Raw genomic sequence first — 12,364 nt, 5'->3', positions numbered from 1 at the left:
CCCGCCCGCCCCCGGACATTCCCACCCACGATCCCGCCCCCCTCCACATGACCAGGGCCATTGATGGCCGCCACCGGCCTCCCACACAGGCTCCCACCCACCAACGAGGTAAACCACCGATCTCCGGTGCAGAGAGGGCCACAGAGTGGCTCTCTCTGCATCGGATGGCTACCAAAGGTTATTGCAGGATGCCTCCATATCGACGCATCACTGCAATAACCGGAAAGCCGCTGGAAGCGAGCAGGATCGCTTCCAGCTGCTTTCCACACAGACGACGTGCAGGGTACGTCCTCAGGCGTTAACTGCCTTTTTTTTGAGGACGTACCCTGCATGTCCTCGGTCGTTAAGGGGTTAAGGAGCCCCAAACTGCTCCCTCCCCACCCTAGAAGGCTGGAGACTGTTGTCACAAATACCCAAGATGGTCTGCAAAAGTAGATTCCCTGGGAAAGATGATCCAGAGACAACCACCACTAAAGAAAATCCCTTGTCTCCTGCTCCAGTAGTATTCGATGAGACAAATCGGTATAATCTCCAATCCATTGCCTGAGCATGCTTAACTGCAGAGATCTGAGATAAAACCAAGCAAACGGGGTGATGTCCATTGCCGTCACCATCAGCCCGATTACCTCCATGCACTGAGCCAATGAAGACCGATTAGTGGACTGAATGTCTAAACGGGTATCGATAATCGCTGATTTCCTGACACTGCGTCAGAAAAAATCGTTAGAGATATGGAATCTATTATAGTTCCCAAGAAAGTTACCCTTGTCATGGGATTAAGGAACTCTTTTCCAAATTTACCTTCCACCCCGTACCCTATAGAGAACACCATTCTCTGCTAAATCTTCCGATATCAGGAAGAACAAAACACAGAGGTGCGCAACTAAAAATGGCGATAAACAGAACTCCGCCCATCGTGGGCGTGATCATAAACCTCTCCCGGTCGCCATTTATATATAAAAAAAGGCCTTCGGGGGAATAGAAACGGACTGAACAGTCTAGTCCGAAAAACTCAAATTGTGGCCATAAGAAATCTCCCAGTCGGCTATTATTAAACCGCCGGTAGAAAATAACATAATTCTCATACATTGCCTCACAAAATATGTCACTATGAGATCTCCCAGTCGGCTATAATTAAACCGCCGGAAGATAGGAAACCGTGCCCTGTACACTGAGCTTTATATAAGATCTCCCAGTCAGCTACTGAGAAACCGCCGGGAGATAGAACCCCAGATTTATGCCGCCTCACACTGCCTTGTTGTGGCAACATGTCTAACCCTGGGCTCATTCTATGTATGGCTCCGTAGCTATAAAATGAGAGCCTAAGTGTCAAACAGACCCAGAGCCTGCATGTAACGGTCCCAAAGTATCACCTGAAACTCTGAGGGATTCTGATAAGGGAGTTAAATCCGATGAGGGATAAAACGAAGTGCCCAACTTTGTTCAGAGTCTCTCTTCCACCCCCAGAGTAAAGTTAGCACTTACCTCATCTCTTGCCGGACAGTAAGGCAATTCCCAGGAGGTCCTCTCCCTCACATGGACCTGCAATTTAAAAAGAAAGTCCTGAGTAAATATCCCTCAGATTTTCTTGGTACGGGTAGCAAACAATTACATGGGAGGCGCAGTGAGAATTATGTCCCACAAGTTCCCATTGCTCTAAAGCCACCAAAAGCTCTACTGTAGAGACTGATATGGACTACGGCTACACCCTAGAACAAAGCAGCACTCTCTGGCACTACTTTAAAAACAATAAACTCTTGATTGAAGAATCTAATCTAACACCTCACTTTGCCTCTTCCTATCACTAACGTAGGCAAAGAGAATGACTGGAGTGGGAGGGAAGGGAGGAGCTATATATAGCAGCTCTGCTGTGGTGCTCTTTGCCTCCTCCTGCTGACCAGGAGTGAATATCCCACAAGTAAGGATGAAATCCGTGGACTCATCGGGTCTTTAAAAAGAAATAAGCCAAATTAGTATAGTAAGGTACAGTATAATAATGGCCACTGTGTTGCTCCTGTATTGTAAAGGAGCAAAGTCGTGTCACCTAACACAAGTATGTTTGTATATCAAAATCCGTGATAATACACAGATCGAAATAATATTACTTATATTACAACAAATAGTTAACAGATCTCAACTGTGTGAGCTAGCTTATGTGGAGTTAATCACTGTACTTTAATGTAATATAAAGTGTGTATAACAAACACAAAATTCTGACTGTGAGATACAAAGCCCTCAACTGCACTGCTCCCCCCTATATCTCAGACCTTCTCTCCAGATACTCTCCCTCCTGTCCTCTTCGCTGTGTTCATGACCTCCTACTCTGCTCCTCTCTTGTTACCTCCTCACACTCCCGTTTACAGGACTTCTCCAGACTGGCTCCTATCTTGCTGAACTCTCTGCCTCGCTACACAAGACTCTCCCCTAGTTTTGAAAGCTTCAAGCGCTCCCTAAAGACTACTGTTCAGGGATGCATACAACCTACGCTAACCTTTCTTTATACCAGTTCCTCTCCTCCATCGCTATCCCCTGAACCCCCCTTAGCATGTAAGCCTAAGAGTCCAGCTGTTTGAAGATCACCTTCTTAAGAGCTGACCACAACAGTGCAACTCTTGGCAAGGCCCTCTACCCATTTGATCCATATAATTGTTTTGTTGTACTGCGCCTTTGTTTATAGCGCTGCAGAATCTGTTGGCGCTCTACAAATAACCGATAATAATAATAATAATATAATGATGTGTATTATCACGGATTTTGATATCCAAACCTACTTGTTTTAGGTGATCCTTTACCATACAGGAGCAACACAGTGGCCATTATTAACCAGTACCTTACTATATTTCTGAATTATTCAGGAACGATTTAGAATATTATTATCATAGAACCACGGAAACCACATTGTGTTTTTATTTACGTAATTTGATTTTATTATTAATAATTAAAAGTTAAGTTTTAAATTCAGTCTTTCTGTGAATGATATTACAAACCATTATAAAAATTCTAACCAGATGTGATGAAACAGTGTTGTAGAGTACTATTTTAGTACACACTTTCCTAGTGTTTTTCACTTGGATTCTTTTGTTCATTTAACTATTTTGTATAGAGCACCTCTTCCTCCCAAACTATTGTTAAAAACTGAAAATTATATAATCAATTATCTAACAATAATACCTATTAGGAAACAACACTAGTAGTGCAATTGTTTTTTCTTTCTTGTGTTATTCTTTCAACATTTGTCTTATATGGAGAGGCCAATCTGGACTTGTTATTGGAATAGACAATGCTAGCCATGACTATTTTGCTCATACAAATTGCATTGGTTTGCAGTACCTTATCTGTGATGCCAATTAGAGACAGATTTGTGGCAGGGCAGCATGCACTTTCAGTTATTAGTATTGGAAAATGAAAAGCATAATGCAATTTTTAACTAACACATAATCAAGCATTTTATGTAACCAACTCAATAGTGTTTTATGTCCGTTTAACAGAGAAACAGATTTTGACAACAGATAAGAACCACAGACCCAACAAGTCTGCCCAAAATGTTCTAAAAGTGTTATTTAGTTTGTAGGAAAAGCCTTTTGCTTATACCAGGCTTTCTTGAAGTCCCCAACAGTGTTTGTCCTTACCACCTATAATGGAAGCCCATGAATCAACCCACCCTTTCTGTGAAGAAGTAATTCTGCAAATTACTCCTGAACCTATTACCCTGGAGCTTGAGATCATGACCTCTTGTTCTGGAATTGCTCTTTTTCTGAAATGTACTCACAACCTCAGCTTTACTAAGACCCTTAATATAGTTGAACTTTTCTATCATATCACCTTTTTCCCTTTTCTGAACACATTGGGTGAGTTAATAATGAGGCATATATATGCAGCAAATACATACAGAAAGAGAAGCACTCTCTCGGAAACAACAAGTAGCTTGTTCTGTGGAGATTTACCACCTGGGAGCAGCTTCTTTTAGCCCAATAGCGCTTTTCACAAAAAAGAACTTTCCTGAAGTACATCAATCTGATTCCACCTAACAAGGTCAGTCCAGCCTCGAAACACAAGACAATCCTTCTCTAAACAAAGAACATGGCAACCCCAATCGTTTTGGCCTACTTTGGGCCTCGTCAAAAATGTGCAGCCATATTTCTCTAAGCACAGGAGTCCACATCTGGTTTCCCCATGGTCATATTACAAATATCTGCTCCCAATAGTGCATTGCTGTTCCTGAGCATACCCGGGTATGCTTTTCAGCAAAGGATACCAAAAGAAAGAAGCAAATCAGGTAATAGAAGTAAATTGGAAAGTTGTTTGGAATTGCTTGATCTATCTGAACCATGAAAGTTTCATTTTCATTTTACTGTCCTGATACCAGAGGGAATAGGGTTTTTGTTTTTAAGTAACAACTACCCACTAAGACAAAAAAAAAAAAACCCAATGCAAAGTGGCCTTATTTTCTGTAATTTAATTATTTTGACTAGTATAAAACAAATATAATAATAGATAATAATCTGCTACTCAAAACTGCCATGGACATACTAGACATTTTTAGACGACTATCACCACTTTGGACAAATACTCTTAAAAAGGGTAAACTACTTGCTTCTATTTTTAGTAAAAAGCATCATACATTTAAAAAAACAGACTGTCATTTATCAACATTTCAACATTTGAACTTGTATCTGATCCAACATTGCCACCTAGTGGCCATAACATGTAAAGGGTTTTTTTAAGGCAATTTTTTACATTAAAGGGACTGTAAACCTTGTTTAATTAAATTCATGTATTATCCAATTATAAACTAATATTGCATTTATTATTGTTATGCAGAGAAAAAGCTTAGTGGAAGCATTAAACACACTTATAATATCTTCTTCCGAAATAGCCTATTCTGTCCGCCTTGCTAAAAAAACATTTTTTTTATATACTTACCGTCATAGCCCCTGCAGCCAACAGCCGATCGAACGTCCGTCTTCTCCTTTCTTCACAGCGCGCGTTCCCTCTTGACGTGCGTCTGCGCATGCGCACTGCAATCCTACTTGTTCTCTATACAGAATCGCAATGCTTCGCAGTGCATTGCAAATTAATCAGTTTAACCAGACCTGAGCTATCGAGCAGATTTCAAAGGAACGAGATCTTCCTGTCTATAAATCAGTCCAGATTGGAATACATAGAAAGAACTGTTTGCAGAAAAATGCAAGGGAAGTCTGTGTTGTGTGATTATTTTATTAGGTTTATAATGCTGTTTAGCAAATGTTTTTGTTCATTTAACTTAGTTTAATTATTTATTCTGTGTTGTGTGATTATTTTATTAGGTTTATAATTAGCATTTAAAGTCTTCATTTCAAAGCTTTAAAAATAATGTATTGGGTGTTACTTTTTTTTAATTTTGAGAGGGGCCTGGAACCTACCTCCCTCACTTCCCATTGACTTACATTATAAACTGGGTTTCAATTTACAACCATTCCTTCTGGAACCTAACCCCGGCGTAAACTGAGGGCTACCTGTATACCAAGAAACAGGGACATGTAATCATATATATTACATGGGTTGATTCACATGTAAAGAAAATTTTAATTTTATATTTATACACCCTTCTTGGGTAATTAAAGGTATCACCCATATTCATGGAATGGAAGCTCATGCAACCCATACATGGTAAACATCCTAGCTGCTTTTTTGTCAGATCGGTTTGTTATATTTTTTTACCTGAGCCAACATCTGTTTTTACTAATTAGTCTCTTTGGTTATTAACCCTTCTAAAGGCCATCATTGGTTGCTCTTGGAAGGCCTCTATGTCTCCATTACAGTCCCTCAATACATGCCAATATTTCTTAATAATCTTAGAAATCTTAGCACTATATGGGCTGTATTGGGACACAAAGAACATCCAAAATCTTTTATTTTGTTAATTTACTTGTCTTAGTTTGTTGGGGGGTATGTTTTATATGTTCCACATGTTTCTGGATTAAGTTAGGAGGATATACTCTATGAATGAATGTCTGTTTAATTTCTCCAATTCTTGTTTCTAGAAGGGACTGTCCAGATACACATTTATTGCACTCTTAAAAATTGGCTACCTGGCAAAGACTCAACCAAACCTCTAGGATGAAAACTGTTGCAATGAAAGAGAGAATTTATGTCTGTATCCTGGGTATATAAATCAAAAGCCAGACCATTATCTTTTTTTTATAAATTCTTGTGTCTAAGAATGCTACAGGTACCTCACTATATGTAAGGGAAAACTCAGAGCCAGTTACTGAAGTATTAAGTTCTGTTACAAAATTCACCAGGGGTCTCACTTCTCCCACCATATGCCAAACACGTCATCAATATAGAGCCACCATATGGCACCATACTCTTTAAACAAACTTTCATATACTTTTCTTTAATATATATCATATTAAAGTTGGCATTTGACGAGGCAACATTTGATCCCATGGCTGTCCCCTTCACCTGGATAAACCAATCATAATAGAACAAAAAATTGTTCCAGTACAGAATCATTCTCAGAAGGTCTCGATAAATTAATCTGTAATCCTGAATATCCCAATCTACTACTAATATTTTTTTTAATAATCCCAATACCCGTTTATGTTGTAAGCAAGTGTATAAATTTTTAACGTCTAAAGTGAATAAAATATATTTGGATAAGGGAAGATATACATCTTTAAATTTTTCAAGAAATCATTGGTATCTTTAATATAAGGAGTCAATCTTGGTCACTTTAGCTTGCAGTAATTTATAAAGGAATATTGATATATTGGTAAACACAGAGTTAGCACTTGATACTGTAGGCCTCCCTGGAGGGGTTGTAAGATTTTTTAAGAATTTTTGGTGTAGTATAAAATAACTGAATTCTCAGGGAATCATTAGTCAGAAAATATACTTGTTGTTTTATCTTTAATGCCATTATTAAGTTTTAATAAAAATGGCATGAATCTCTTGAATTTTAAACGTAGGGTTACCTTGCAATTTTCTATCCCATGTCTGCTCCTTTTAATATGATGTCATTAGTTCTTTCTTTTATTTTTTATGGACAAATATTCTTGTTTATACATGTTAAAGAATTTGATAACAACATGTTTTTTCCTCACGTTAGGTTACAATCTATGGAGACATAGATGCTTTCCAAGAGCAACCAATTATGGCCTTTAGAAGGGTTAAGAACCTAAGAGACAAATTAGTAAAAACAGATGTTGGCTCAGGTAATAATATACAACAAACCTATTTTACTAAGAAGCAGCTAGGATGTTACCCATGTATAGGTTGCATGAGCTGCCATTCCATGATTAAGGGTGATACCTTTATTCACCCAAGAAGCGGGGTGTAAATATAAAATTAAAACAGTCTTTACACATGAATCAACCCATGTAATATATATATATATATATATATATATATATATATATATATATATATATATATATTTACACGTCCCTGTGCCTTGGTTTAATATAGCTGAAACGACTCATAAAATCTGCGACAGTCTCAGCCAATATTGGTCCAATATTAGGTGTGGGGAGCATCAGCGTCTTTCCATTTAATAGAAAAAGGCCACCAAATTAGCCACTTACGATGGTGTGTCATAAATCAAATTCAACCACTTAGAGATGGGGGTGATAGAGAAAGATTGCAGAAACAAAGGGAACTTTTCTGGATATATGAATTAGACACTATGTCACCTAAGGGACTTAATATAGACGTTGATTGCTCTGTTTTCCTGTGATTGATGTATATTATGAAAGCTAATTTGGATTATGGATAAAAACAACTATTCAGGCTATTTGATAAGTGCACTGTGTATATAGGTTCTTGCTTCAACTTTATTAGACTGTAATTATCTTTAATATGAAAAGTTGCCTTTAATGTAAAAAATGCCTTTAAGAAAATACTTTACATGTTGTGGCCACTAGGTGGAATTGTTGAATCAGATACAAGTTAAATGTTGATAAATGGCAGTCTATGTTTTTAAATGTATGATGCTTTGTGTTATAAATAGAAGCAAGTAGCTTCAACTAATTTATGCATGATTAAGGGCTGAAAGGCCCAAAATGTTGCATGTCTTTTAAACTGTCCAAATAAAGTAGTGATTTTAAGAAAAGGTGTTGTGAACACTCTGTAAAGGTTTATCCTTGTTTAGTGTTCGTAAAAACATCTACATGCTGCAATAAATATCAGTGACATTACATTTTATTTTCATAGAAATATAATTTTTACTTTAGTGACAGCAGACAAAACCTCATATGGGTTTGCAGTTTTTAAATTCAGGTGTATTGTGTAACCCCTTTCCATTCTAAACCTTGCCTACACACTTGAATAAGAGATTACAAAGTGAAAAGGAAAATGTTTAACTATCAAGAATGCAATAGATTAATTAACCATAACATTGCGTTGGAAAAATCTCAGTAATTTTTAACTGATTTTGTATACTAGACAGTTAAAGGCACATTAAACTTGATTATTTTTTTTTTCATTAATTTGTTTGATCGTTAAAAAATCTACTAATTCCTGTCACATTTCTCAAAGTGCAAAAATAATCGTATTATTTACCTGTAAATAACCAATCTGTACTGGTCCTCAGGCTGCCTATCTAATGGAACATTTTTTCCCATTTTCAACAATGCCGGTGCCTAGCCTAATGATAGTGATCTCTAAAGAGCCATAGACTATAATAGAGTACGTTCATTCAGTTTCTCACTGCACAGCTTTCCTGATGACATAGTGCACATGCAGACTAAACTGGACCTCCCCCAGTTGCTACAGATCTATAGCATCTATTGTGCCTAGTACAACTAGTCTGATTGACAGGAATGTGAGTGTGCTCAGACAGATGAAAGAGCAGCATAATTTTATTGACTATCGGATTGGAGAAGAAAAAAATACACTCAGTTTGGGGCGGGCAGGGGGATCAGAACAGCGGTATGTAAAAAAAAATAATACAGAGCTAGCAGAATGTGATATATTTAATATTGAGTTAAAGGGACATTAAACTACAGAGCACAACTACAAAAGAAGTATGTTATTGTATTTCATCCTGTTCCTGCAGCTCTTTACAAAACACTTCTGTTTTAATAGCTTAAAAGGTGCCAGATACTGAAGCTCCGCTTCTTTGTACTGGGGGCTGCCATCTTGGAGCTCAGGTATTCTCACAGCCTGTGACAGAAGAAGTGCACACTCACAGATCAGTAATAGTGTACACTTTTTGTTTGCATCTGTATAATGTGCTTCAGGTTAGTGTGCATCATACATCATGTGAGTTTTATATTTTTGCATTTTTTTACACAGTTTTACAGTTACACAAAACAGACTTTAAAAAACACCTAACGATAATAAAGAGCAATGCAATCACAGCAAAAAACGAACAGCTCCTGCTTTGTATTATGCACCCTAACCTGAAGCACATTATACAGGTGTATGAAACGGGCAATATTACTGATCTGTGAGTGTGCACAGCTTTTGTCACAGGCTGTGAAAATACCTGAGCTCCAAGATGGCAGCCCCTGGTACAAAGATTTTTTTTTTTTTAAGTTTCATTTGTTGTTTAAATAGTGACAAAATAAGTGTAATGTTTCAGTGTCTATTAAACAATGGGAGCTGTCATGTTGTAACTTAGGTTACTTTCTCTGCTTTGGCCAATTAGGGACAGTTATAAATAGGTCACTAGAGTGTGCAGCCAATGGCTGTGTGGAATATAGCCGTGTTCTGCACTTCCATTTCTAACAGGAACTGAAAAGTTTACAACTTCAGAATGGAATTACAGGAAATGGGACAAAAAAAATGAAAGTATATTACAGAAGTTTCTTTTTATAAATACGATGTATCACTTTATATTAATCTCAAAGCGTTTAATGTCCCTTTAAGTAACACTTTTTCCAAAATAAATGTATAGATTTAAAGATCAGAATAAAACTGCACAGATTATAACTATTAAATGATAAAACATTGTTTTGCAAGATAAAACAATTACGTATATACAGTCATAAATCGGATAATTAAATTTACCTGTCATTTGACTCAGGGGTTCCATAACTGCTGCTCCTAATCTATCCACTGCAAAGACATCCTGTTCTTTAAGATATTGTTTTAGGGCTGGATGGATCACTTTTTGGCACAAAAGAAGCATTACATGATCATCCACTAGCTGTTTTCCCAAAGCAAACAGCTGATCCAACATAACAATGTCAGGGTTTACACTATCAAAGACATCCAAAGTTCCTTCTCCAGTTTCACAAAAGTCTCCAGATAAAGAAATAGAAAATAAGGCAACTTTAAGGGGTTTAGTGGTTAACTGAGTAGATGGTAATTCTCGAGTCAAATAATAATCTGACATTTCAATAAGGAGTCCAGAAACAACTGAAGATCCCATTACATCCTCCCCTTCAACAGGAACTATAATGCTCTTACCTAAAGTAACACTTGACCCTACATCATTTGGAACTGTCAAAAGAAAGGCTTTTACAGCCAAGGTACTGATGTAATTTGCTTCATTTGCAGTAAGCATACATGCAGGCTTACTAGAGACTACAGAGTAAGCAACACTAAGTAATGACTTGCTGTTGCTGAAATCTACTGCCATTTTGCAGGCACAATCCTCAGACTTCAAATAAGTAATACATAGATTTAAAATATGCTTGCTCAATCTTATTATTGTATGGGGAGAAATATTTAAATTTGTGAACTGATCAATCAAGTTGCAGCACAAATTGGCAGCAAAAAGGCCACAATCACTAAAAGTAGATATGTGATTGCAGATAGAAGCAGCTATTAGCTTTACAGCTGGATGACGGACAGAAAAGCCACTAAGCAAGGCATGTGACTGTGATGTAGTAGTGACACATCCTCCTATACCATTGTGAAGCTGTTTCAGCCGACCAAATGGACCATAACAAGACTTTACAATTGCATGTAAAACACTCAGGGATTCCCTAAATGTATCATTCAATAAAGGCCCTGAAGTACAAAGTGAAGGTTTCTTAGGTTCAAACCTTGACATTTTTAGCCTTATGACAACCTCAAAGAAAATAACTTGAGTTCTAATTATTTCATTTGTAATTAAATTTTATTGATGGGAAAAATCATGCAAAAGTCTAAAAATTGAGATGCAATGGGATGGGATTCTGGTAAAAAGAAATACAAGTTTGTATAAGTCGAGTAGGCTGTTCATTCATTTTTAACTTCTTTCGGCTCTAGAGTTGTTTTTGCAGAACTTTTGGCCACTTTCTGAATAAAATATGTTCCAAAGTGAAAGCCCAAAAATGACACTCCAGCCACCAAGAGCAAGTTCTTTCTGAACCACGATTTGTTTCGCATCCTTTCTTCTTTATAGAAGTAAAATAAATACCTAGAAGAAAAAAAAAAGTATTTATGCGCTACAGATTTTTGCAGCACTATACAAATAAATGATAATTAACATAATAATCCTTTAATTACCTGTCATAGGAATCTAAACTAATATTTCACCAAAACGTTTGCTATGAACAGGTAATAAATATTGTAAATAGATTAATTTTTGTGATTTGTAGAACAAGTTTCAGAGGTTCATTATCAAAAGGATTGCAAAAAAGATCACAAAAGTTAGCAAATCTGAGCAAACATTTTAAGCAAAATATGTAGTATGAGACATAATAGGAAAATTCACTAAAGCTCACTATCTCTACCACTCAGAACCATTTCATCCCTTCTTATTCTAGGTCTCCTCATCATTATAATCTTATTTAATCAATTTTCTAACATTTTGTTATATATACACAAACACACTGTATGTTATATACACACAGGTGGTCCTCGGTTTACAACGGTTCAATTTGCACCATTTCAGAATAACAACCTTTTTTTTTCAGTCATGTGACTGCTATTGAAAAGGCATTGAGAAGCAGTGCATTGATTATAATAGCCAGTAGGTGGAGCTGTCCGCTTGTGTTGCAGCAAAGATATGCAAGTCAAGCAAGCTGAAATTAATCAGTTTAAACAGACCTGAGCTATCGAGCAGCTTGCAAAGGAACAAGATCTTCATGTCTATAAATCACTACAGATTGGAATGCATAGAAAGAACTGTTTGCAGAAAAATGCAAGTAAAGTCTGTGTTGTGTGATTATTTTATTAGGTTTACAATGCTGTTTAGCAAATGTTTTTGTTCATTTAACTTAGTTTAATTATATATTCTGTGTTGTGTAATTATTTTATTAGGTTTATAATGCTGTTTAGCATTTAAAGTCTTCATTTCAAAGCTTTAAAAAACAGAATTTATGCTTACCTGATAAATTACTTTCTCTTGTGGTGTATCCAGTCCACGGATTCATCCTTTACTTGTGGGATATTCTCATTCCTAACAGGAAGTGGCAAAGAGAGCACACAGCAGAGCTGTCCATAT

General features: G+C 36.8%; 1 protein-coding gene across 1 annotated transcript in view; it reads right to left on the bottom strand.

Annotated features, from left to right (window-relative positions):
• Nucleotides 1-11,135, bottom strand: part of LOC128658167 (molecular chaperone MKKS-like) — a 56,463-nt gene extending 45,328 nt beyond the window's left edge. The window contains exon 1 of the mRNA XM_053712677.1: nucleotides 9,997-11,135. Within this exon, the coding sequence (XP_053568652.1) occupies nucleotides 9,997-10,987 (991 nt within the window). The 5' untranslated portion in view covers nucleotides 10,988-11,135. The remainder of the gene's footprint in view (nucleotides 1-9,996) is intronic.
• Between the last annotated feature and the right edge of the window lie 1,229 nt (nucleotides 11,136-12,364).

The sequence above is a fragment of the Bombina bombina genome, chromosome 4, assembly GCF_027579735.1.
Source record: "Bombina bombina isolate aBomBom1 chromosome 4, aBomBom1.pri, whole genome shotgun sequence".
Taxonomy (NCBI): Eukaryota; Metazoa; Chordata; class Amphibia; order Anura; family Bombinatoridae; genus Bombina; species Bombina bombina.
This window is presented reverse-complemented; position numbering and strand designations above follow the sequence as displayed.